The sequence below is a fragment of the Aethalodelphis obliquidens genome, unplaced genomic scaffold (genome assembly GCF_003676395.1).
Source record: "Aethalodelphis obliquidens isolate GAN/ISIS:26980383/991018 unplaced genomic scaffold, ASM367639v1 scaffold9, whole genome shotgun sequence".
In the NCBI taxonomy this organism is placed as follows: Eukaryota; Metazoa; Chordata; class Mammalia; order Artiodactyla; family Delphinidae; genus Aethalodelphis; species Aethalodelphis obliquidens.
This window is the reverse complement of record NW_020837953.1, coordinates 21,199,946-21,227,143: the sequence shown is the minus strand read 5'-3', so window position 1 is coordinate 21,227,143 and position 27,198 is coordinate 21,199,946. Positions and strand designations below refer to the sequence as shown.

The following is a 27,198-nucleotide window of genomic DNA, read 5'->3' as shown; positions in this document are numbered from 1 at the left end:
AAGTGGGACTAGTGCGCCTCTAAACCTCTTGCTTTCTCTCTAACTCATCCAGTGTTTTTCAGCTCTGAGTACTTTTAAGAGGGTTTCTTTGTGTGAACTCCTATGTGCTATGTATCTGGGGGCCTTTCATATACCTTGGTGGACTTTTACAGACCTGACCTGGTAGATATGGAGAGGGTACAGATCCAGAGTAACCGAGAGAACCTGGAACAGGCTTTCGAAGTAGCAGAAAGACTGGGCGTCACCCGGTTACTGGATGCAGAAGGTGAGAGCTGACTGAAGTTGATAAGTTGATGATGTTTGGCATATATTCATTATTCCTTCCCCCAGCGGGTTCCTTTGTTCTAAGAAATTTCTTGCCTTTTGTCTCTCAGATGTGGATGTGCCATCTCCAGATGAAAAGTCTGTAATCACTTATGTGTCTTCTATTTATGATGCCTTCCCTAAAGTCCCTGAGGGTGGAGAAGGGATCAGTGCTACGGTAAAAGAACACTTTCCTAAAATACCTTCTGGCTATGATTTGTTTGGGTGGAATGTATTGATTAGAGTAGGTTTCTTAAGCACTCAGTGTATACAGAGCACTTTTAAACAGAGCGAACTGAATCCACATCATCTTGATACATGGTTATTGTCCTTGGTCTGTGGGAATGAGTCTAGATATCACTAATTTTGCAGTGTCCAGCATAGGCTATTCTAGGTGTCAGGAAATTAAATCCCATCTTGAGAGTCCTTGAGGAGCTTTGAAACTGGGACTCTGAGCATTAAACTGAATGGCGGTGTCTGTGTAGGCAATTAGAGGAAAAGATTTTATGTGGTTTGGGATGGCCTGAGCTACTTTCTCCTGTGCTTGTCTTGCATACTGCTAACCAGCAGGTGTGTGATATCTACCTTTTGGCAATAGGAAGTAGACGCCAGGTGGCAAGAATACCAAAGCCGAGTGGACTCCCTCATTCCCTGGATCAAACAGCATACAATACTGATGTCAGATAAATCTTTTCCCCAGAACCCTGTTGAACTAAAGGTAAAGTCATGGACTTAAATTGTGTTTTGTAAATTCACTCTGGGGAGTAAGTCTCAGAGCTTGTTGCTGCTGGCTCCTGGGTGAGGTGGTATGAAAAATTAGACCGGGTTGCTTGCATTCATTCACCAAATATTAATTTTGTAGGCACTTTATAATCAATATATACACTTCAAAGAAACAGAAATTCTGGCCAAGGAGAGAGAAAAAGGAAGAATTGAGGAATTATATAAATTATTAGAGGTAAGGAAACTTATCCTTTGCTGAGACTTAGGGTGTGCTGGTGTGCTCTTTGTTGCTTCTTTGTTAGGCAGATTCCCTGCATCTTCTTCCGAACCTCATTATAACAGCAATATTCTCAGGGTGACAAATCGAGCATCACTCTCAGGCTGCTCTTGAAAATTTACGGTAAAGGGGAAGTGTCAGCCATCTCTATTTTTTAAAGGGCCTGTTGAAAAATGGCATACAGTTATTCAGAAATCTTGAGTTTTGTACATGTTTTCCTGTTTCTCAGAGGGAAGCTAATTCTTTCCCTAGGATAGAAAGAAAAGAGACTTTCCTTCACATTTTGATTCCTAGAGAATTTGAAGCTGTGGAGATGGGCATTTAACCTTTCCACAGTGTGGGGGAGAGGGGTATGGGGAGGACAGGAGGATTTATGGAAAGTATAGAAGGAATGGAAGGATTTCAAGCAAGTGGTCTCTGTATTTTAGAGGTAATTTTTTTAAAAATTTATTTATTTATTTTTGGCTGTGTTGGGTCTTCGTTGCTGTGCACGGGCTTTCTCTAGTTGTGGTAAGTGGGTGGCTACTCTTTGTCGTGGTACGCAGGCTTCTCATCGCGGTGGCTTCTCTTGTTGCGGAGCATGGGCCCTGGCCTCACAGAAGCACATGGGCTTAGCTGCTCCGCTGCATGTGGGATCTTTCCGGACCAGGGGTCGAACCCGTGTCCCCTGCACTGGCAGGCGGATTCTTAACCACTGCGCCACCAGGGAAGCCCCCTAGAGGTGATTTTTTTTCTCACCTAGAGGTGAGGTACTGCTAAAATATTTGGTTGTTTTCTCTTATTAGTCAATGGAGAAAACTGCTGAATGCCTGGGTAAAGAAGCAAAAAATTAATTAAAACTGGGACCTGAGGGCATGGCTGTGTTTTTGGACTTAAAGGGTTATCTCTGGGTTTTTTAGGTATGGATTGAATTTGGCCGAATTAAACTGCCTCAAGGTTATCACCCTAATGATGTGGAAGAAGAGTGGGGAAAACTCATCATTGAGATGCTGGAGCGAGAGAAGTCACTTCGACCAGCTGTAGAGAGGTGGGTCCAGAGCCTGAAGGTGACATTACTTACTGGGCTGCTTTGAGGCCTGCACTTGACTATGGTCTTGATCTCATTTTAGGCTGGAATTGCTGCTACAGATTGCAAACAAAATACAGAATGGTGCTTTGAACTGTGAAGAAAAACTGACATTAGCTAAGAATACACTGCAGGCTGTAAGTCTGACTGTTCTATCTCACTTCTTATGTCACATGTTTTCCACTTCTAACCTTGTGCTCTAATGGTTGAAGTCAACAGTTAAGGGATCCAGCTTCCTTTCTCTTGGAATTGCAGTGGACCGCGTGGCTCCCTTGGTCCTAGTGGGTGGGAGCAATGGGAGTTTTCCCACTCTTCTTCTCCCTTTCTCTCTCAGGACGCTGCTCACCTGGAATCAGGACAACCAGTGCAGTGTGAGTCAGATGTCATCATGTACATTCAGGAGTGTGAAGGTCTCATCAGACAGCTGCAGGTGGATCTCCAGATCCTAAGGGATGAGAACTACTACCAGCTAGAAGAGCTGGCTTTTAGGTGAGAAACATGGGACTTAAATGGAGGGCTTGCTTACTGCTGAGGCTCAAGGATCAAGAGTCGGGCACTGAATCTTGGAACCTGGATGCTAGAGGTCAACGTCTCAGTGGGGATGTTATAGGTATTTGGGGCAGGAAAATTCTCATGGTAGAAGACAGTCTCCCTTTACTGTTGGCCCTGCCCACTAAGTACCTGTAGGGTTCCCTAATCTTTGTGTGGCATCTTATAACGCCCCCACACGCTTCAGGGTAACTGCAGCCGTGTGGGACCACGTCTGCTTTAGAACTGCTGGGGTGATTCGATGTAGCATTTCATGGAGGAGGAAACCAGCACCCACAGAGGGGATGAGGATCTTTGTACAGAGCCGAGACTAAGAGCCGCATCTTTTGACCCCTAATCCATGGTTTATTCTGTTACATCATCCAAGAGTTATAAGAACTGGTATTGATTTATTGCCTCGAGTTAATGCTGTGACTTGGCATTTGCCTCAGTGACAGCTCTGAACGATGAAGATGTTAATAATATCACCTTGCATTCACAGAACACGTTTTCTTTCTCAAAACACTTTTCCTAATGTGATCTCAGTTTTATTTTTACCTCATCTTTGTCAAGTGGATAGGGAGGATTTTATCTTAAAAAGCACGTTACAGATTTAATCTTTTCTTTCTCGTCTTCCATTTCAGGGTCATGCGTTTGCAGGATGAGCTGGTTACCTTGCGTCTAGAGTGCACGAACTTGTATCGGAAGGGCCATTTCACTTCACTTGAATTGGTTCCACCCTCTACTTTAACCACTACTCATCTGAAGGCAGAAGCCTTGACCAGAGGAACCCATTCTTCTTCTACCTCCTGGTTCCGAAAGCCCATGACTCGGGCTGAACTTGTGTCTATCTCCTCCTCTGAAGATGAAGGCAACCTCCGATTTGTGTATGAACTACTGTCTTGGGTGGAAGAAATGCAGGTGGGTGTACATTCCAAGTGCTTATGCAGTGCACTGAGGTTTACTGGATACAGCAGCTTGTCTCAGAGGGTTAGGTTGCTCTATGCCCCTTGTATAGATCCCCTCAATTATTGCTGCTACCTGGGGCCCAAGCCTCCTTCTCTATTAAATTTTGAAAGGATAGGATCAGTTCAGATCCTCAAAATCCCATACTAAATGCATAGGCTTTTCTAATTTGAAGCCCTTCAGGAATCTCTTCCCTTCAGCCAGCTGTGCTCTAAGTGAGAGCTGGTGGAAGAAGTTGCAGAGTCTGTAAATCTGTTATCTTTTCTGAAATTCTCTCATTGTCAGAGGAGCTGCTTCTCTACTGTTGTTTTTGTCTCAGCTCTTAAGAGTAAGCAAGACTGCTGTGTTTCACAGTTCTCAGGGACATTATTTACATGTATTCTAGGATAATGGTTCAAGTTCAAGATTTTCCTGTTATCCTCTAACCCTTTTGTTTTGTATTAAATTCTTCCCATCGTTGGATGATGGATTTTCCATGTACCAATAAATAAAACTATTCAAAGGCAAGCTGTTTTACAATTATCTTCCATTGGCCAATAGTTGGTGGCATGAATGAAGCTTAGTATTTACAGATATTTATTTCTTATCTCCATTCTGATTGTGAAATGGAGAGACCCCATAAAGGGAAATGCCTAAACTATAAAGTTAAGCATTTCAGCCTGTGGGAATGCCTTTCTGGTTGGTAAATGCAGGGATGTATTCCCATAATGCAGCAGCAAAAGGCTGCTTCTGCTGCTATAGGTGGTGGGGTTTATTCTCCAGCTCCTTGGGGGTGGTTATGGCATACTTTCCTGTAAGAGACCAAAATGGAGATAGTTTAGATGTCCTTTTTCTCAATCCCCTCTCCCCAGTCCCTTTGTCCAAACTGATTGTGACAGTTTTCTTTTTCTGCCAACTTAGCAGTAAATTATGTTTGTAATTTTTCTTTTTTTCAGATGAAACTGGAACGAGCAGAGTGGGGCAATGACCTGCCTAGTGTGGAGTTGCAGCTGGAAGCACAGCAGCACATCCACGCCAGTGTGGAAGAACTGGGCTCAAGTGTCAAAGAGGCCAGGCTATATGAGGTGTGTGGCATTCAGAATCCATTATGGGAGGCTGGGGTGGCTGTGCGCGATGGGACAGTGCACAGCGCAGCTGTCCATGTGGAAAAGAAGGATACCCACGAGCAGCACTTGACCACAGGTCCCCTCAGCACATGAAGCGTCTCTTGCTCTTTGAAATAACCTTGTGAGAAAGGTGTTTTTTATTAACCCCTTTTTAGTAAAAAGAATAGTAATACTGAAAGCTAAGGTCAAAATTAGTAAGTAGTGAATGCAGTTTCCAAACTCAAGCCCTCTGCTCCAAAAGTTCATGCTCTTTCCACTTCACCATCTACCTGCAATAGAGAACTGGAGAGAAAAACTATTCACTTGGTCTCTCCTCTCCCTCACTCTTTCTATCTTCCCATTTTAAATTTCAACTCTCCTCTTCCAAAAAGCAGCTGAGTAGTTGGAGGAATCACCAGGTATAGGTTTTGCTTAGAAACCTCCCAGAATTACTAGAAGCACAAGACCATGAGGTCATTCAGTTGTGCTTACTCTGCTGGACTGTTCCTCACTCAGTGCTGCTCTGAGCTATGCAATCTCACCTGGAGATTTGCTGTGCAAGCTTCTGTTTTCTCAGAATAACCAATCTCCATCTATGTGCAGACATAATATTTACATAGTTGAAATCATGCTGTAGATATAGTTTACTTACTCTTTCTCTAATATATTTTTATTTCATTCCTTTCTTACCAGGGAAAAATGTCCCAGAATTTTCATACCAGTTATGCTGAAACTCTTGGAAAGCTGGAGACACAGTATTGTAAATTGAAGGTGAGTTTTGGCTAACTCTCTTTTGTTCTGTTCATGGAGAATGTGGTTCCCTAATTCAGAAAGCTCTTGGTTTGAGCCTGTTTTGGTTTTCTGTTTATTAGTTTTATATTGTTCACTGTGCAGTTGTTCATATATCATAACATTTTCTCAATTTTCTTAATGGATCAAAAACCACTGCCCCAGAAGGTTTTAAGTAAGTAGAGCTTATCCTAGTTATCATACTTCACCAAAGCAGTGGGTGTATGTGCTCTGAGGCATCAAAACTAAGTCCCCCCCCGCCACCACCCCCGCATGGCTTGCGGGATCTTAGTTCCCCAGCCAGGGATTGAACCAGGGCCCTCGGCAGTGAGAGCATGGAGTCCTAACCACTGGAACGCCAGGGAATTCCCAAAAACCAAAAGTTTAAGATTGACAGGGAGGGGACTCCTCTTCTGTCTGTTGTTCTTCATTCCTGTCTTTCAAGATGTCCAGAGTAGGACAGTTCCAGGATCATTCTTTATCCAGGGAGCCCCACACAGGCCTGGCGTGGGATTGACACGGGCTCTCTGGGAGTCCCATACCAAACTTGTACTAAATTTAAGTCTGTGGAGAAGCACCCAGAGATTGAAAAATCAAGGCTAAGTTCATTTTCTCAGCCATTCTTTGCTTTGATGTCAAATGTGATGTATCGTACAGATGAAAGCCTAGCAGTCTAACCTTGTAATCCTGCCTTTGTCTAGGAAACTTCTAGCTTCCGGATGAGGCACCTTCAGAGCCTGCATAAATTTGTCTCCAGAGCTACAGCTGAGTTGATCTGGTTGAATGAGAAGGAGGAGGAGGAACTAGCATATGATTGGAGTGACAACAATCCCAGTATCTCAGCCAAGAAAAATTACTTCTCTGTGAGTCTAGCACAACAGACCTGTCATATTTTGTAATAGCAGCAGAAGGAGCCAGAGGGGCTAGTCTGCTGAGAGCTTGGGTTTCTGGATTTGCATTTTGTTAGATAGAAATAGGGACCCTGCTTAATGCATCTGTTCCTGTGAGAAAGTGTATATGGAGAAGAGGGGAAATCGAGCCCTTGAATGAATTTATTTAGAATGCATTTAGAAAGGCAGTGTCTTGGGTGAAGAGAGCAGCAGTCTGCAAATTGAATCATTTCAGAAGCAGTATAACTTTGTAGTCAAGGTTATAGGCTTTGCAATGAGATAGACCTAACATCAAATTCTTATTTGTCCACTTATTAGCTCTGTGACCTTGGCAAGTCATTTACTCTCACTAGACCTCTGTAAAATGGGATAATAGTAGCACTTCAAAGCATTGTGTAAAAGGTTAAGTAAGATTTAGTAAGTTAATATTTTAGTAAGTTAATATAGCAAAGCACTTAGTATAGGGCTTAATGTTGTTTAACTGAGGTATATTCTTGGCTTCTTACAAATTCTGAATTCTCTTTAATTCATTCAACAATTGTTTGGTCTCCATCTCTTGGTTTGTAAAATGGGAAGGAAAATTCAGCATTGGCCAATGCAACACTGCTTTTTATGCTTTTCAGTGAAAGATAGAAAGTAGGATTGTTTTTTTGTTATTTTCAGTTTGCCCACATTTCAGAGAATTTTTCAGGATATTATGAACCCCATGAAAATAGGAAGATTTTTTAATAGCACTTAAAAACTTCATTAGAGAGTGGTATATGATTCTTCTGAAGTAAAGAGGAAACAATAGATATTGTAATACAATAAACAGTCTGTATGAGAACAGAAATTAGGCTATGATAGAGACGTAAAGAAAGGGAGCATCGAGGAGAAGGGGTCAAATCTGATAGAGAGGATCAGTACCCAGCTGCACAGAAGAGCTGGCATCTAAACCAGGTCCTAAAGTGTTAACAGAATATAGAGGCGGAGCAGGGCACTGCAGCTGAGGGTACAGTCTGAGCGGAGCCAGCCAGTCGGGGATGCGGATCAGGTACCGTGTTCTGTGGGTGCTGACCTGAACCATCCACACCAGCCACGTTCCCTGCTTTCTTGCCTTCAGTCTCATGCTGTGTGACCCCACTTACTCAGGCCTGGCTCAGATCCCATATCCTTTTGAATCATTCTCCTGTAATTCCAGCACTTTTGCTCTTCTCTGAAATCCTCTGGCGTGTACTGTTTATGACTCTCATTTTGGCACTAACCCTGGGTTGTGGACTCCTATAAAGTAGGGCAGGGAGCACAGTTTTTTCTTTATTGCTACTCCTCCCTTAACAGCACTTACTGAATAAAATTGAATTCAATTTTCAGGAATTGACAATGGAACTGGAGGAGAAACAGGACGTGTTTCGGTCTCTACAAGATACAGCCGAGCTGCTGTCACTTGAGAACCACCCAGCCAAGCAGACTGTGGAGGTGTGTGACTTGAAGGTGTGAGGGTCAAGTGCTCAGAGGTTGTTACTATAGAAGTATGCAAATCAGAGACTTAGCTCTGCTTAGGGACTTGGAGCAAGTGTCAGGGAATCATGTGTCTTGGGTCTTCTCCCTTTTCTTCCCAGCCCCCAAAAGACTGCAAACAGTTTTGTTAATAGTCTAAGGAGGATACTACGTGAAACAACAGAAACGATATTGACTCCTTGCTTCACGGGGAAAGTGACTTGAACCATATTTTTTCTTATTTTTAAGTATACATATATATTTTTTCTCCCACGTCGTGAGGCTTGTGGGATCTTAGTTCCCTGATCAGGGATTGAACCTGATCAGCAGTGAAAGCGTGGAGTCCTAACCACTGGACCGCCAGGGAATTCTGAACCATAGTTTTTCAGATAACTGTCTAGACAGACCCTGCGTGCCTTTTGGTGTGGTGCCTGTGTTCAGAGAAGAGATTCAGTGGAGGAAGCCAGGAGAGACTGGCTTAGGCCTGGGTTTTGCTGACCAGGTCATTTAGTTGCAAATGAGTGTGGAAGAGGCCTTTTCTGGGTAACCCCTTCTAATAAAACCATGTTGGATGAAAGACAAACCTCTGTCTCGTGGGAAGCTTTGAGCAGATGCCAGTCAAGTATCTCCACTTATCCTCTGTTGGCCTCTCTAGCATTAGCAGAGGTGTACTTGGAAGAGTGCATCACACATACGTAGCAGGTCTGTTAAACCCATGCCCTTCTGTCCGTGTACCTGGTTGTTGCAGGCTTACAGTGCTGCTGTCCAGTCCCAGTTGCAGTGGATGAAGCAGCTGTGCTTGTGTGTTGAGCAGCATGTGAAAGAGAATACTGCTTACTTTCAGGTACGTGGGCTATTTGTGTGTGTGTGTGTGTGTGTGTGTGTGTGCGCGCGCGCGCGTGCACGTGTGTGCACGCGCGCGCAGAGAGGATGAGGAGAATATTTTTTTTCATTCAGGCAAGAGATTGTGAGTGTGATTGCGTGTGTTGGTGTGTGCCTGCAGGCATGTACACGGGAGGGGTGAGGTTAGAAACACATCTATATCCATTACCCTTTACTGTATAAACCACCACCCCAAAAGTTAGTTGCTTAGAGCAACAACCGTTGGCTCAAGATTCTGTGAGTTGGCAGTCTGGGCTAGGCTCAGCTGAAGGCTTTTATTCATCTTGCCTGGGTGACACATGGCTGTAGGCAGTGGGCAGGCAGGTTGGGGGCTGGTTGGCCCCAAATGGTGACACTCACACATCTGACATTTGGTTGGGGTGATGGGGTACAAGTCCACATGCAAGTCTCTAGCATCCAGTAGGCTATCCTAGGCTCCTTCACAGAATACCTGTGTTTCACAAGCAGCCAGAGAAGGCAGGCCCTGGTGCACAAGCATTTTTTTCTGCTCTCACGTGTATTAATGTGCCATTGACTAAAGCAAGTGATGTTCCCCCGCCCGGCTTCGGGGAGGCGGGGGGGAAATAGACTCCACCTCCTGATGGGAGGGGCTGTAAAATATTAGAACCATTTTTTGTTTTTTTGGTTTTTTTTTTCCTTTAATCTGTTGCTACATCAAGAACATACTGCTTGGGCTTCCCTGGTGGCGCAGTGGTTAAGAATCTGCCTGCCAATGCAGGGAACACGGGTTCGAGCCCTGGTCTGGGAAGATCCCACATGCCGCGGAGCAACTAAACCCGTGCGCCACAACTACTGAGCCTGAACTCTAGAGCCCGTGCGCCACAACTACTGAGCCTGTGCTCTAGAGCCACGTACCACAGCTACTGAAGCCCGCATGCCTAGAGCCCATGCTCCGCAACAAGAGAAGCCACTGCAATGAGAAGCCCGCACACTGCAACGAAGAGTAGCCCCCACTCACCGAAACTAGAGAAAGCCGGCATGCAGCAACAAAGACCCAATGCAGCCAAAAATAATAAATAAATTAAATAAATTAAAAAAAAAAAAAGAACATACTGCTTGTTTTCAGGTGAGGGTGGGAAGAGGAAATAAGCTGTTATCTCTGTTTGGATTTGCTCTTAATTAAATAAGCTCCCTGATCATTTTGTAATCATATCAGTGAATTGAGATACTCAACCTCTAGGCTTTTTATGAAATAAACCTGACAGTCAAGTGCTGCCACTAGCCAAAACTCAAGGGGAAAGATCAGTGATTTCTGAGGAGTGAAGCAGACTAAGTGTTCTGCTGGGTTCAGTGGGCTTTGTGGCAGTTGTCACTACTGTTTCCCTGGCATGGCATTTTGTAATCCAGGATTGTGTAATCAGCAGGCACGGTACGGTTGTTTCTTCTCCATTATCATCCTGGTGTTGTGATGTATTGAGCACAAGGCACCCCTCCCTCTTATCCCCACAGTTCTTCAGTGACGCTCGAGACCTGGAGTCATTCCTGAGGAACCTCCAAGAATCCATCAAACGGAAGTACTCCTGCGACCACAGCACCAGCTTGTCCCGCCTGGAGGACCTGCTGCAGGACTCCATGGTGGGTGTTGCATCAGTGGGATGATTGCTTCTGAGAAACAGAGTAAACCCTTTCGGCTGCTGCTCTTTATATCCTTGAAAGTGCCAGGGCTGTGGGTCACCATTACAAAGTTTGGCTCACATTCAATTAGAGTTTAATCTGTGTTGTTCTTTTCCTTTTCTCTTTTCTTAAAGAAGTTGCTAATGAGTCCTTTGGGTACGCTGTTGAAGTAAGGGCCTAGCCATGTGCCCCTGAGCCACGTAGTGCTCAGCACAGTTTCTTTGCATTGTTCCTATTTTAATTCAGTCGTTGGAGCCAAAGATGGGGGTGTAGAGCATGAAAAATAGGGTTGACGGGATTAGCTGACACCCAATTCTTTTTCACTCTCTCATGCAAAGAGAATGAAACAAAACACCAATGAACTAGACCTGAGCCAGTTGTTTCCTCCTTGGGAATTTTCTTTTGGTAATGATGAGGTATTTGAAACATCAAAGTCTCAGGTAGGTGTAATGCAGTATTTGCTCAGTTTATTTATGTAGTGGTATTAACTTTTTCAAAATAGTTTTGCAAGTGCTATTTAATCCAAATCAGTTCTACATTTATTTTCTCCAGTGAACTATTCCTTCGGGGTGGTGGTAGTCAAATCGCCAGCAGGCCACTGACAGTTACTGAGCGTAGGTTACAGAGCTCGCCAGGCAGGGCTCCAGCGACAGCTCTGACTAAGATGGAGACGTGTGGGCAACAGGGAAATTACTTTTCCTGTGTGAGCAATGCGGGTAGGCTCACATTTCAGTAGAAAATTATAAATAAGAGAACCAGAATAACCCCAAACAGTGTCATTGTATTCGTGGGTGAGACTTGGGAATTAGTGAACATGAGTTGATTTTTTAAAAAACACTTTCAGGTATTGTAGAGCTATGAATGGGTTTAGATTCAGTGTTTCACCTGAGCAAATAACCTGTGAATTTAATTAATTTGGAATGAAGGGTAAAGACCTGACTTTTCTGATGTTGTCTCTAGAATGTCGCTCTTAGAGGTACATCAGGTATGAAGGAGGAATCTAATAATCCGTGGCTATTATCTCCTCCCTCCCACAGAGTACCTTCCTGTCATAGGGTAACTCCTCTGCAATTGTTGTCATATCTTCTCTTCTCGAGGGTCGCTGCTCTGTTCCCTCCTCTCCAGGTCAGGGGCATCGGGTTGGCGGCGTCATCGGGGCATGAAGTCACCTGGGTCTGCTCCTCAGCTTGTCCTCAGCTTGTCCGTCAGGTTCGGGAGAATCTGTTGTGGCTTCTGGTTCTTTTCAGACCTTTTACCATGCTGAGCACTTGGTCTCTGGAGCTTGAGACGTTTGGCTGTGGGTTAGACAGAAATTGACATCTTTATTGCAAGGAAACTGAAATGGGTAGACCAGCTCTCAAGAATGGAACAGTGTGGCTGTCTCCCTGACCTATTCCATTCCTCTTTCTTAACTAATAAGTTAAAGTTGTATTTCTTCCAATCATGCTCCCGGGGACAGGCACAGGTAGTTTATTTAAGCATTTCTTTTTTATTTACTTGCATATTCTTAATTCTTTAATGGCATTTCTTAACATTATTAACTCTTTACTCTCATCACATCCACTTCCATCCTAAGAAAGCCCTCTTCTGGGGACTTTTTTATACCTCAAAATGGGCTTGAAACATCCTGGTTAAGAGATAAAGCTTATCTTTTACTCTTTAATGGAATTGGTAGTAGATTGCTACCCATTTCGTTGACAAGAACTTCATTAGTTTTTAAGAAAATTGGGTTTGCAGAGACTTGAGTATTTCAATTTTGCATGAGACCTCTTTCAAATCAATCAAATTTATATAAATACAGCACACAAGACTCTAAAAGGTAAACCTTAAGTCATTTGTCCCAGTACCTTCACCAACAGCATTGGTTTATAGATTGTTGGTTGAAGAGCTAAGATCTTTCTCTAGAAAGTTTGATTCAATTTAATAAAGTAAAATATTTGTAATAGAGCTTGGGAGATAACATTATTAAAAAAAAATGTAAAAGAGTATAACTCTAACTTCTCCTAAGCAGAGAGGCAAGAACTGGCTTCTACCAGTGAGAAATTTAATAATAATAACAACCACAGCCTAGTTTTTATCATTGTTTTTAACTTCCATGTTCTCTGAACCTTATTTGGCAAAATCCTTTGTTAGCTGTATAGCTGTATTTGGCAGCTAGAAATTCTTTTTTTTTTAATTTATTTATTACTTGTTTTTGCATGTGGCTTTATGTTTCATTGAAAAAGACACAGGGAGAAAGCTGCAGAATTTGAGTATAAAAGCGCTTGGTAGCAGACAGAAGCATCCTCTCCTGTTTTCTTTATCCCTGTGTTTCTAAGATGGCTCCACCAAGGATCCCTACTTAACCGAGAAGTGACATTCTCGGAGGGAGTGGAGCATTCAGTTTTCTTTGTTGACTGAGTCTCCCAAGGAGCAACATTAATGTCTTTTTCGTTTTCTTCCCATTTTGTAGGATGAAAAGGAGCAGCTTATACAGTCCAAGAGTTCCGTTGCCAGTCTTGTTGGGAGATCAAAATCCATTGTTCAGCTAAAGCCACGCAGTCCCGACCACGTGCTAAAGAGCACCATTTCCATCAAGGCCATCTGTGACTACCGGCAGATCGAGGTGAGGAGGTGGAAAGGGTACTTCCCGCTCCAGAAGGAAGCAAGGGAGAAGGGAAGGCTTCAGTTAGGGTTATGGTAACAGGGAAAGGTCAAATGATAGAGTTCTTCTATTAGAACTTAAACATGCTCAAATCTCTTCTATCATGAAAAAAATAAGCCTCAACTCTATGATCTTGACCTGCTCCCTGCCTCAGTAATTGGCATCATTATCCACCCAGTAGCCTAAGTGTAGATAGAAACGGTGCTTTGTAGCAGCTGGGAGAGATCCATGACTCCCCTCCTCTTAGTCCCCACAGCTAGTAGGACTATCAAGTCAGTAGTATCAATACCTTGTAAATAAGTATCCCTCAAGTGTACTTCTTTCTGTCCCTGCTGCTACTACAAGTTAGACCCTAAGTTTCTTTCACTTGGATCATTACGTCAGCCTACCCATTCAATGCATTCTTTATCCTACCACCAGCATGGTCTTTTTAAAAATTAATTAATTTTGTTTTGGCCACGCCACACAGCATGTGGGATCTTAGTTCCCTGACCAGGGATCGAACCCACGCCCCCTGCAGTGGAAGCTCAGAGTCTTAACCACTGGACCGCCAGGGAAGTCCAGCGTGACTTTTTTTTTTTTTTTTTTTTTACCATCACTCCCCTGCCTAAGTCTTACAACAATTCCCCATTTCTGTGTAGAAAGTCTAAATTCCTTAATGTGGCTTTAAGGTCCTGAATAATCTCTTTACCTCTCTAACCAAGACTGGGCCTCGTGCCTTCCATGCATTCCCTGGTAAATTGCATTTGTCACACAGTGTTGTAACCAAATAGTGCATCAGAATATGTGGAATATAGACCATGGTTGTTGGCTTACCATTTTTACCTCTAATGGCATGACATACTTCCAAGCACGTAATAGGCTCAATAATATTTGTTATACAAAGGAACAAATGAACTTTTCCTGTACTTTTCTTTGTCTCAGTATTTCTGTCTATAAAATAGAGATGATATTGTTGGTTACTCGTCTCCTAAGAGAAAGAATTGGTGATTTCAAAGGCTTAAACATCTCAGGGATTTGGGTGGGGTGACAGGAAGGGAGGAGGAGGAAGTATCAGAAATACAGAGTTGTGAGTATTATGTCCCTTTAAGTTTTACCCTGTTGGTTGTAGGTTCAGAGAGATTGCTCTCGCAGGTCTTACGGTCTCCTTATAAATTTCATATACTGTGTTACTTGACATGTGACAGGCATTTAATAAACACTTGATTTATTTCATTTCCCAGCCTTCCCTAGGTTGTTTATTTATACACATTATCCTTTTGTCTAAATCAGAAACTCTCCCTAGGTGATCTCCAAATGATTGGAGATCTCCAAAACAATTTTTCCTTAAGGATTTCATAGCCTTGGGATCAGCCACCAGGTAATAATAGGTTGTTGGTTTATCCATTAGCAATGATTTGTAACTTTGTCTCTTCAGATCACTATTTGCAAGAATGATGAGTGTGTGTTGGAAGATAATTCACAGAGGACCAAGTGGAAAGTGATCAGCCCCACAGGGAATGAGGCAATGGTACCATCAGTCTGCTTCCTTATCCCCCCACCCAATAAGGATGCCATTGAGATGGCCAGCAGGTAACTCAGCTCAACTGCCACTCTGTACTTCCACCTCTGCTCTTTGGCTGGGTGAACTGATGGAGGTTATGAATCTGCGTTTGTGATTTTGAACAGAGAGACCAAGTTTTGAAGATTCTTTTGGGAAAGACCTCCTATTACGATATCAAGTCTTGCCCTGCCAGCCACATAGTAGATTTTCAGTAAATGCTATGGTCAATTGAGATATATTCAGTGATAATTCTTTTTTTAAAAAAAAAATCTTTATTGGAGTATAATTGCTTCACAATACCTTGTTAGTTTGTTACACAACAAAGCGAATCAGCCATATGCATACACATGTCCCCATATCCCCTCCCTCTTGAGCCTCCCTCCCATCCTCCCTATCCCACCCCTCTAGGTCATTGCAAAGCACCGAGCCAATCCCCCTGTGCTATGCTGCTGCTTCCCACCAGCCAACTATTTTACATTCGGTCGCGTGTATGTGTTGATGCTACTCTCACTTTGCCCCAGCTTCGCCTTCCCACCCCATGTCATCAAGTCCATTCTCTATGTCTACCTCTTTATTCCTGCCCTGCAACTAGGTTCATCAGTACCTTTTTTTTCCTTTCTTTTTTTAAGATTCCATGTATATGCATTACATACGGTATTTGTTTTTCCTTTCTAACTTACTCCACTCTGTATGACAGACTCTAGGTCCATCCACCTCACTACAAATAACTCAATTTCGTTTCTTTTTATGGCTGAGTAATATTCCACTGTGTATATGTGCCACATGGATCCAACCTAAATGTCCATCAACAGGTGAATGGGTAAAGAACAGTGATAATTCTTTTTTAAATAATTCTTGGTTATAAACAGTTTACTCTCAATAGTTGATTTTTGTACTGACAGCTAACTTTCTTCTTTATATTTCATTGAAATACGTATAAAGATTTTAAAAAGTTGAATTATACCACAAAACTTATAGTAAAAACTAGCAATCATCTCCCCCACCCCAGAGTTCTGCTTCCCAGAGTGAACTATTTTCAACTCTTTGAGCAGATTTTTCTGGTTTTTAACATCAAATGTCTAAATAATGTGATTTTTTTCCTGTTACTTAATTTTTTTTCAACTTTGGAAATTATTGACTTCTTACTCTAGGAAATTAATGGTTTTCTACACACCTGTAATTCACTTCTCCTTTACCCATCTTCCAAATGTAGTTATGTCATGATTTTTGTTTAAAATCAGTATCTTGTTTGTTATTTTTACATTAAGTTGTTTACAGCTGAACTGCGTAGTACTCTAGGGCATATTGTAAACCTTACCCAAGCATGTCTTACCTCTCTAAATCATCCTTTGCCACTGTCCTTGCTTGCGCTCAGCTACAGTTTCTCAAGCACCACAAGCATACTCTTGCCTCAGGGCCTTTGCATTTCCTCTGCTTGCTTCATATATTGACGTGATTCACTCCCTCACATCTTTAGTTCATCTAATCACATTCATATACTACCACCCCACTCACTGCCTATCACTCTCTATCTCCTCTCCCCATCAGAACACTTTATTTTTCTCCAGAACACTTAATACTGTCCAAAAGATTATAAATTTGTTTATTGCCTTTCTCCTCCCCTTAGAAGTTCTAAAAGAATAGATTTTTGTCTGTTTTGTTTACCTCTGTATCCTCATCACCTAGAACCTGACATGTAGTAGGTACTCAATACATGATTGTTAAAGAAAAGAATGAACGAGTTAGGTGATTGAATATATGTATGAACAAATTATTTTGTATAACTTTATGTTTCCTTGGAGCTGATAATTGTTTTGTTTTTAAGTTTGCTTAGTTGTCTATTTGTATCTTATGAATTTATTCCCAAACTCTCCTATTTTACTGTAAAAGCCTTCTTAGTATGGCCAAACACCAGGTAATCTTCAATTTTATTTTCTCTTGGAAACGTCTCTTCTGAACCATTCTGTCTTCCTTTTCCAGTCTGAACCTGCTCTGTAGGCCTGCTTCATTACTGCCTCCCTGGCATTTCCCTTCATCTTCACCCTGAAGATTCCCTTTACATCTCTTCTGTGTTGGACCCTCTGCTTCCTAGATTCTAAGTCTTATTTATTGGTTTATTCCCTGGTTTGGGAGAGTACGCTCTCCAGTAGCTTGCTGAAAAAAAGTGCAGGAGAAGTAAATTTTTTGAATCCTGTCATATCTGAAAATGTCTTTCTTCTCCCTTCATAATGAATTGGTCAGTTACAGAATTCTTCTGGAAATTCTTTTCAGTCTGAACCTTGAAGGTTCTGTCCCACTGTTTTCCAGCATCCAGGGTTTGTTGTTGAGACGTACAGTACGATTATCATTCTTTATCATTCTTTAAGTTTATGTAACTGTAAAATTCCCCTTTTGTAGTGAGCAATACTGTTATTTTGACAAATGCATAGAATTGTGTCCTCTATCACAGTCGTGATACAGGACAGTTTGACACTTTAACCTTTTGAATGAAATCTTTATCTCTCTGAAGATTTTAAACTCCTCTCTGTCTTTAATCTTTGAAGGGGATGCTGTGTCTTCAGGTGAGCCTTTCTTGTGCTAACCCTGAACACAAACTGGAAACTCATATCTTTCAGATCTGGGGAAATTTTTCTTGGATTATTTCTTTAATTATTTCCTTTTCTATGTTTGTTTTCTGTTCTCACTTTCAAGAACTCCCATTTGTCAGCTATTGGACCTCCTAACTGTTTCTCTCATTTTCTCTTATTTTCTTTCTGTTTTTTATTTCTTTGTATTTTTATTTTTCTTTGAGATTTCCTGAACTTTTATTTCAACCTTACAGTCATTTTAGTGGGATTTTTGGAAAATGGAAAGATAAACTAATGGGTTTAATGTCTGACATCCTAGCTTCTAGTTTTCCATCCTATTCTATATATCTTACATTTCTTAACTTGAAGAAATTCAAGGTAATTTGGTGTGTGTCGAGTGTGTCTGTGTATCTGAGTTTGTAAGTCATCCGTAAGTTGAGATTGAGTTAGGCATGGGATGCTAAGAAAAAGATCTTCTCAAGCCCTTCACACTACAAGTTTCGTTTTATATGCCAGGTGAACTTCTTAAATTGCTATTAACTTTTAAACATTTTAGCAGTTTTGTAAAAATATAGAACACAGCAAATCGCTTTTTAAGCATTGTTGTCATTTTTCAGCAATTTCAAATGGAGTTATTTTGTCTCTATTTTTCTCTATCATTGCTTTCCCTGGGTATTCCTCTCTCTAACTTCTCATAATTATATTACATTCAGGTAACATTTATGAGATTGCTAAATATGTGCTGACATAATGTATAGAATAGTGTAGCAAATTGCTTGAGCATCTCTATTTAGGTCTAAAGATTCCTGTGTTGTTAGTATTTGACTTGTTGCCTTTCTCTGCTCAGCATATAAGCTCAGTTCTGCTAAGGCAATCACATTTTTTCCTTAGAAGGTCTCTAGTGTGGAGCTGAAGCCTTAGAAAAGCTATAGCCAGGTTCTGTGTTGTTTGTAGGGTGGAGCAGTCTTATCAGAAGGTGATGGCCCTTTGGCATCAGCTACATGTTAACACCAAAAGCCTTATCTCCTGGAACTATCTGAGGAAGGACCTTGACCTTGTAAAGACCTGGAACCTGGAAAAGGTAATTATGACAGCTTTACCGCAGGCTCATAACCTATTGGCAGGTTTTTTTTCGGAAGGAACTTCTTACTGTGAGACTCCTCCTCACCCAATTGGTGTAAAATGGAGTCAGGGATACTGTTTTGGGGTTAGGGGCTTGAGGCTCTTAGGAACCAGAAACTTTTGCATAAGTGTGTGGAGTAGGGGAATACTGGTGAATTAACCATCATTAAGGCTTACATCCAAGAGGGCACAAAGAGTGCTTCTCAGATACTACTAACGTCCTGTTTCTTGATCTGAATGCTGATTTCATGGACAGGTTCAATTTGTGAAAAGTCAGCATGTTTATAATTATGGTTTGTGCACTATTTTGTATTACGTTCCCATTCCACTGAAATGTCCTCTGGCTTTTTCTCTGCAGCTCCGCTCCTCAGCACCTGGGGAGTACCACCAGGTTATGAAGAACCTGCAGGCCCACTACGAAGACTTTCTGCAGGAGAGCCGTGACTCGGCGCTCTTCTCAGTGGCTGATCGTCTGCGCTTGGAAGAGGAGGTGGAGGCTTGTAAAACCCACTTCCAGCACCTGATGAAGTCCATGGAGAATGGTGTGTGCCTTGGGAAGAGGGAGAGGGAAGTGGAATGGGAGCCCTGAAGGGTGCTGCTGGACCCTTCATATACTCTAGACAGCATCATCACCACCTTTTTACCACTTGAGTTGCTAAAAAACTTGAGATAGAGAAAAACTTGTAGAGATGAATTCTCAAAATGAGATCATGGAAGAAGAGGCCATATTTCATTCATTATTGCTTATCAACCTATCACATTTTCCTGTGGAAATTACGTGTTTGGATCCTTAAAGAGTAGTATATGATGCAGGGAGTTTGGGAACAGGCAGAAGGTTCCCCACATAAGGCCTTGCTTTCATTCATGGAATATCAGGTCTGCTGGAACCAGTGTTGTTCTCAGGTTTGCTGATCTCTGTTGTCGTGCTTAATGGTCTTCTGTGCTTGTGCATTCACAGAGGACAAAGAGGAAACTGTGGCCAAGATGTACATTTCAGAGCTGAAGAATATCCGGCTGCGCCTGGAGGACTGTGAACAGAGACTAATCAAACGAATTCAGTCCCCTGCCAGCTCTAGGGCTGACAGAGATGCCCGGCAGGACAGTGCATTAAGGATCGCAGAACAAGAGGTAAGCCCTAAGAGCAGCAGGTGCTGGATGCAGAGTAAACAGTTTCAGAATGAATTGGAGGGCAAGAGAGTCTGGATCCTAAGGAATAAGGCAGCAGACTCATGGCAATCGTACTCCAGAATTCTTCCCTGAAGCCTGTAAATGCCTTTCACCCATGGAAAAGCGTAGTTTCAGCTCCCAGGATATTGCTGAATGTTGATTAGTTTCCTACACAGTTGGGAAGGCAGACACTGGCAAATTGTTCTCAGCGCTGCTTTTGGATTACATATTTTAAGACTACTTAGTAGAGATGCTGCTCTCTGCTCTCTCCCTTATATGTATTGATGTGTATTATATTCTGTGACACTGTTACTGTCAGTCACATGACTCCAAAAATAGTAAGGAAAGACTCAGATTCTACTGTGGCTCTGGTACACACTTCTCTGTGACTGAGCAAATTCTCTTCCTTAGTTTCCTTTCTTATAAAATGGAGATAGTAATATATGAGTCACACAAGTTGTTTTGAAAATTAAGTGATATGGTACATATCATGAGCTTCCTGGAAAAGTAGAATGCTGTAAAAATATGGGGTTGTATTCTTGACATAAAAGAAGCAAATATTAATTGCTTTATTAAGTTCTCATGGGCATGCAAAGAAAGTAAGCCAAAGCCCCTTGCTTTTGGCTCCTAGTGTAAAGAAGAAAAGGTTAAAGTTATAGTTAGAGACTTCAAGTGTAAGAGATGTCATAAGATAGTACCTAGTGTACTTCCAGATTGCCAAGCAAACATTGCTGTAGGAATGTGGAGTGTTACTGGAACATTTCTACCTGGGGTGTGATGAGGGAGCTCTATGAAGAATGTTAGATTTGATCTGGGAGGTTAAAGGAAATGGAAAGCAGTGCCTAATGAGGAGTGAGTTTTCTCAACTTGAGAAATTTCTCAGTAATTCCTAAGCCTGAAGAAGAGGATGTGAGCCCAGTATAATTTCTTTTGGTCAAGAAGGATCTAATATGTCTGTGTGAGGCATGTCATATGTACCTGCAATTCTCATATTAAAGTGTTTTTACTCTTCTGTAGTCATGCAAAATAGGTCAGTCAAAGAAATAGAGGTTAATATTGAGCTCTTCTAAAGGACCTTTTTTTAAAAAAAATTATTTTGGAATAGATTCAGATATAGAGAAAAGTTTTTATTCTCATATAACCGTCACCTAGATTCCATAAATGTTAACATTTTTCTACATTTGCTTTATCATTTTTTCTACATATGTATACATAATATTGATAATAATCTTTTTTTTTTTGAGAGTCAGTTTCAAACATGGTGCTCCTTTACCCCTGTATAGTTCAATGTGCATTTCCAAAAACAAGGATAGTCTCACATAACCATGGGACAGTGATTAAAATCAGGAAGTGAATATTGGTATAATACTGTTATCCAAGACCTTAATTGAAATTTCTTCAGTTGACCTAATAAATGGCTTTTTGAGTAGTACCCCCACTCTCCTGATTCCCCCCCCAAAAAAGAATATTTTGGTGTGGGATTCAGTGCAGTATCCCACATTGCATTTAGTTGCTGCGTCTCTTTAGATTTCTTAACCTGAAACAATTTCTTGATTTTTCATCATCTATCATGACCTTAATATTTTTGCAGAGTGCAGCCCATTTATTTTACAGAATGTCCCCCTATTTGTGTTTATCTAAGGCTTGTTCAAGATTAAATACAGGTTACACATTTTTAGCAGGAATACCATAGAAGTGATAGTATGTCCTTGGTGCATCCTGTCAGGAGGCATGTGATGTGGATTTGTCCCATTACTGGTGATAGCTTTTATCACTTGTTGCTGTTTTCCTCATTGTGATTACTAAGTATCTTGTGAGGAGATACTTTGAGACTATGTGAACATCCTGTTTTACATCAAACTTTCACCAAACTGTTACAGTATCTATTGTTGATTCTTTTTTTTTTTCTGATTTTTTAAAATCTTTATTGGAGTATAATTGCTTCACAATACTGTGTTAGTTTCTGTTGTACAACAAAGTGAATCAGCCATATGCATACATACATCCCCATATCCCCTCCGTCTTGAGCCTCCCTCCCTCCCTCTCTATCCCACCCCTCTAGGTCATGGAAAGCACCGAGCTGATCTCCCTGTCCTATGCTGCTTCTTCCCAGTAGCTAACTATTTTACATTTGGTAGTGTATATATGTCCATACTAGATACTACTCTCACTTTGCCGCAGCTTCCCCCTCTCCCGCCGTGTCCTCAAGTCCATTCTCTATGTCTCTGTCTTTATTCCTGCCCTGCTAGCAGGATCATCCTGCCCTGCTACTAGGTTTTTTTTTTTTTTTTAGATTCCATATATATGTGTTAGCATATGGCATTTGTTTTTCTCTTTCTGACTTACGCCCCTCTGTATGACAGACTCTAGGTCCATCCACCTCTCTACAAATAACTCAATTTCGTTTCTTTTTATGGCTGAGTAATATTCCATTGTATATATGTGCCACATCTTTATCCATTCATTTGTCAGATGGACATTTAGGTGGTTTCCATGTCCTGGCTATCGTAAATAGTGCTGCAATAAACGTTGTGGTACAATGTGGTACAATGTCTCTTTTTCTTTAAATTAATTAATTTATTTATTTTTGGTTGTATTGGGTCCCCGTTTCTGTGTGAGGGCTTTCTCTAGTTGTGGCAAGCGGAGGCCACTCTTCATCGCGGTGTGTGGGCCTCTCACTATCATGGCCTCTCTTGCTGCAGAGCACAGGCTCCAGATGTGCAGGCTCAGTAGTTGTGGCTCACAGGCCCGGCTGCTCCATGGCATGCGGGATCTTCCCAGACCAGGGCTCGAACCCATGTCCCCTGCATTGGCAGGCAGGCCCTCAACACTGCACCACCAGGGAAGCCCACAATGTCTCTTTTTGAATTATGGTTTCTCAGGGTATATGCCTGTGTGGGATCGCTGGGCCATATATTAGTTCTATTTTTAGTTTTTAAAGGAACCTCCATACTGTTCTCCATAGTGGTTGTATCAGTTTACATTCCCACCAACAGTGCAGGAGGCTTCCCTTTTCACCACACGCTTTCCAGCATTTATTGTTTCTAGATTTTTTGATAATGGCCATTCTGACTGGTGTGAGGTGATAACCTCAATTGTAGTTTTGATTTGCATTTCTCTAATAATTAGTGATGTTGAGCATCTTTTCATGTGCCTCCTGGTCATCTGGACGTCTTCTTTGGTGAAATGTCTATTTAGGTCTTCCACCCATTTTTTAATTGAATTGTTTGTTTTTTTGATACTGAGCTCCATGAGCTGTTTGTATATTTTGGAGATTAATCCTTTGTCTGTTGTTTCATTTGCAAATATTTTCTCCCATTCTGAGGATTGTCTTTTTGTCTTGTTTATGGTTTCCTTTGCTGTGCAAAAGCTTTTAAGTTTTATTAGGTCCCATTTGTTTATTTTTGTTTTTATTTCCATTTCTCTAGGAGGTGGATCAGAAAAGATCTTGCTGTGGTTTGTGTCAAAGAGTGTTTTTCCTATGTTTTCCTCTAAGTTTTATAGTGTCTGGTCTTACATTTATTCTTTAATCCATTTGGAGTTTATTTTTGTGTATGGTGTTGGGTAGTGTTCTAATTTCATTCTTTTACATGTAGCTGTCCACTTTTCCCAGCAGCACTTAATAAAGAGGCTGTCTTTTCTCCATTGTATGTTCTTGCCTCCTTTATTGTAAATTAGGTGACCATATATGTGTGGGTTTATCTCTGGGCTTTCTATCCTGTACCATTGATCTATATGTTTTTGTGCCAGTACCATACTGTCTTGATTACTGTAGCTTTGTTGTATAGTTTGAAGTCAGGGAGCCTGATTCCTCCGGCTCCGTTTTTCTTTCTCAAGATTTTTTTGGCTGTTCAGGGTCTTTTGTGTTTCCATATGAATTGTAAAATTTTTTGTTCTAATTCTGTGAAGAATGCCATTGGTAGTTTGATAGGGATTGCATTGACTCTGTAGATTGCTTTGGGTGGTATAGTCATTTTCACAATGTTGATTCTTCCAATCCAAGAACATGGTATATTTCTCCATCTGTTTATGTCATCTTTGATTTCCTTCATCAGTGTTTTATAGTTTTCTGAGTACAGATCTTTTGCCTCCTTAGGTAGGTTTATTCCTAGGTATTTTATTCTTTTTGTTGCGAGGGTGAATGGAATTGTTTCCTTAATTTCTCTTTCTGATTTTTCATTTTTAGTGTATAGGAATCCAAGAGATTTCTGTGCATTAATTTTGTATCCTGCAACCTTAACAAATCCATTGATTAGTTCTGGTAGTTTTCTGACCAAATTAATTATTAGTATGACTTTTGCCAAAAGGTGATTTTCTAATTCTGTCATTCCTTTTACATTTAAAATTTTCCATTCTATCAAAAGCGAAGTGCTTGCCTCCCCCGTTCCCTCCTTTCTTCCTTTGTTATGTCAGTATGAACTTATGGATTCTTATTTTAGTTCAGTGGTTTGTATAATAATTTGCTACTGTCTTTATTTTGATGTTCAAAATTTCCCAAATTTAGCCATTGGGAGCCCCTTCAAGCTGGGTCCTATGTCATTTTTTTTTTTTTTTTAAGATGTTGGGGGTAGGAGTTTTAGTAATTTATTCATTTATTTTTGCTATGTTGGGTCTTTGTTTCTGTGCGAGGGCTTTCTCTAGTTGTGGCAAGCGGGGACCACTCATCATCGCGGTGCGTGGGCCTCTGACTATCGCTGCCTCTCTTGTTGTGGAGCACAGGCTCCAGACGCGCAGGCTCAGTAGTTGTGGCTCGTGGGCCTAGTTGCTCAGTGGCATGTGGGATCCTCCCAGACCAGGACTCGAACCTGTATCCCCTGCATTAGCAGGCAGATTCTCAACCACTGCGCCACCAGGGAAGCCCCTATGTGATTTTAACATGCCTCATCATTCTTTGAGTGCTTTCTTATTTCTCAATAAAACAGGATATTCTGGGTTCCTCTTGCCTTTACCAACCCCAACCCTAGAATCAGCGTCTCTCCTAGGAATCTTGCTTCCTTTAGGTTCCTTTATTTAGAAACCAAGATCAGGTGCTGAGTGTGCTTATTTTTATTGGCGTGTCCACTTCTAGGCCTGCTTAGCAGATAGAGCATACAAGTGATCACAAATTCATATATCTGTTTCCATCCAGTTCCAAACCAGTACCTCAGGGCTTATTCTGTTCTTTCCTTTTTCCAAATATGTAACTCCCCCAAGAATAAAAAACCTCCTTCACATTATCCACAGTAAATTTATTTATTGCTCAATTCTAACATGTACAGATAATGGTTTCAGAACTGCTAACTCATAGTATTACAAAAAGCAAACCTACTAACTAGAGTTTAATGTAATTCTTTTTGTGTTTATCCTGAAGGTATGTCTATAGTCAATTCTGTGTTCAGAAGTTACTTGTCTGTATTCTTTCCCTAGCTCCCCCTGCATTGCTGTTTCCTAGTTGATTCCATCATTCTCCTATATATGGCATTTGGTTTGTTTCCAATATTTTGCTATTATGAACAAGGACTTCTTTTTAACTTCTTTGTTCAATTCTTTCTCTGTGTTTGTTGTGTGTCTTGTTCCTGACAGCACACCCAGGAGGATTTGCAGCTACTGAGGTCAGACTTGGATGCTGTTTCCATGAAATGCAGCAGCTTTCTCCATCAGTCCCCATCTGGTTCGAGTGTCCCAACTCTGCGCTCAGAACTCAGTCTGCTGGTGGAGAAAATGGAGCATGTGTACGGTCTCTCCACTGTCTATTTGAACAAGTGAGTGAGCTGAGAATTCGGGTCCAGAGGGCAATATTTTCGATTCAGATGAAAAAAAAAGTGCCTGGAATGTTTCATGAACAGTTCAGGGAGAGTGCACCCATAAAAAGAGCTTGTACCCATAAAAAGAGACCTTGGCTTTAGTTTCAAATAACAGGGAGTGGGTTCATTTGGTCTGCAATGAACAAATGCCAGGAATACAGAAGTGGAGTTGATTTACAGTTTTAGGACTATTTTGAACCACATTTCTGATTGATTAGATACCTCTTTTGAAAAAGAAAAAGGGACGCTAAAGAAAGAAAAATTTTCATCTAAACTAAATACTAGGCTTTGAGGGTCTTTCCTCTACCCACCCATCCCTACCCATGACCTTGAGAAGCAAGATCTTAGAGTCTTCATGATATTGAGTGGATTTCTGGCCTCATGCCTTTTTTCCCATGAGACCACCGTGCGTGCATGCGTGTGTGTGTGTGTGTGTGTGTGTGTGTCCCAGTGCCACCCAGAACTTCATTTTTGTGTGTGTGTGTGTGTGTGTGTGTGTGTGTGTGTGTGTCCCAGAGCCACCCAGAACTTCATTTGTGTGTGTGTGTGTGTGGTACGCGGGCCTCTCACTGCTGTGGCCTCTCCCGTTGCGGAGCACAGGCTCAGCGGCTATGGCTTACGGGCCCAGCCGCTCCGCGGCATGTGGGATCTTCCCAGACCGGGGCACGAACCCATGTCCCCTGCATCGGCAGGTGGACTCTCAACCAGTGCGCCACCAAGGAAGCCCCAGAACTTCATTTTTAATTGGCTTAAATTGGCGGCACTACACCATGCTTTCTTGTTTTTATGAAACCCTGTCGTTATTTAGTAATGGCGAAGTTGATCTTTTTTTAAAATAAATTTATTTATTTATTTATTTATTTATTTATTTTGTGCTGCATTGGGTCTTCGTTGCTGCACACGGGCGTTCTCTAGTTGCGGCCAGCAGGGGCTGCTCTTCATTGTGGAGCGCCGGCTTCTCACTGCGGTGGCTTCTCTTGTTGTGGAGCACGGGCTCTAGGCGTGGGCTTCAGTAGTTGTGGCTCGTGGGCTCTAGAGCGTAGGCTCAGTAGTTGTGGCGCACGGGCTTAGTTGTTCCACGGCATGTGGGATCTTCCCGGACCAGGGCTCGAACCCGTGTCCCCTGCATTGGCAGGCGGATTCTTAACCACTGTGCCACCAGGGAAGCCTGCGAAGTTGATTTTGACAGTTACGTTTGGTGAATCTCTCTGTAGTGCTCCAGGTCTGTAGCTCAGCTTTTAAAATGTATGTATTAATGGAAGTGATTTTATCCTCACAGGCTAAAGACAATCAGTGTTATAGTGCGTAGCATCCAGGATGCTGAACTCTTAGTCAAAGGTTATGAAATCAAGCTGAGTCAAGAAGAAGCAGTACCAGCAGATCTCTCAGCTCTGGAGTCCCATCGGTCTACGTTACAGGTTGGTTGTTCTCAGTTCTTAGGTTAACTTAACGTATCCATAGCTTGGGGTTAGCAGAGAAATGCAGTTTTGGATGGCATGACACTGATGTAAGTTTGCATTTGAATTAGGCAGAATATCATACTTAATATCTTTTGATGTGGGTCCAAAGAAGAAAGGATTGAGAAATATGTCTAGCTAGAAAGGGGAGATAAAGGACTATGCTTCTCTATTTATTTCTTCCTATTTCTCCCCAGTAAAGTCATAGTTTAATTGGATATAATCAGTGGTTGTGCTATAAGTTTGTAAATCACTTAGCTGTTATCTCCTTTGATTCTCACAAGCAACTCTGTGA

General features: G+C 41.7%; 1 protein-coding gene across 6 annotated transcripts in view; it reads left to right on the top strand.

Moving 5' to 3' along the window:
• MACF1 (microtubule actin crosslinking factor 1) overlaps positions 1-27,198 on the top strand; it is a 248,778-nt gene that overhangs the window by 155,130 nt on the left and 66,450 nt on the right. For all 6 annotated transcript variants that reach the window (XM_027109006.1, XM_027109007.1, XM_027109005.1 and 3 more), the window contains exons 7-27: positions 153-265; positions 375-481; positions 902-1,021; positions 1,166-1,261; positions 2,203-2,330; positions 2,413-2,506; positions 2,704-2,858; positions 3,542-3,818; positions 4,799-4,927; positions 5,642-5,719; positions 6,439-6,600; positions 7,978-8,082; positions 8,852-8,947; positions 10,456-10,581; positions 13,073-13,225; positions 14,682-14,836; positions 18,329-18,455; positions 18,855-19,038; positions 19,455-19,624; positions 25,226-25,404; positions 26,726-26,864. In XM_027109006.1, the coding sequence (XP_026964807.1) occupies positions 153-265; positions 375-481; positions 902-1,021; positions 1,166-1,261; positions 2,203-2,330; positions 2,413-2,506; positions 2,704-2,858; positions 3,542-3,818; positions 4,799-4,927; positions 5,642-5,719; positions 6,439-6,600; positions 7,978-8,082; positions 8,852-8,947; positions 10,456-10,581; positions 13,073-13,225; positions 14,682-14,836; positions 18,329-18,455; positions 18,855-19,038; positions 19,455-19,624; positions 25,226-25,404; positions 26,726-26,864 (2,893 nt within the window). The remainder of the gene's footprint in view (positions 1-152; positions 266-374; positions 482-901; positions 1,022-1,165; positions 1,262-2,202; positions 2,331-2,412; positions 2,507-2,703; positions 2,859-3,541; positions 3,819-4,798; positions 4,928-5,641; positions 5,720-6,438; positions 6,601-7,977; positions 8,083-8,851; positions 8,948-10,455; positions 10,582-13,072; positions 13,226-14,681; positions 14,837-18,328; positions 18,456-18,854; positions 19,039-19,454; positions 19,625-25,225; positions 25,405-26,725; positions 26,865-27,198) is intronic.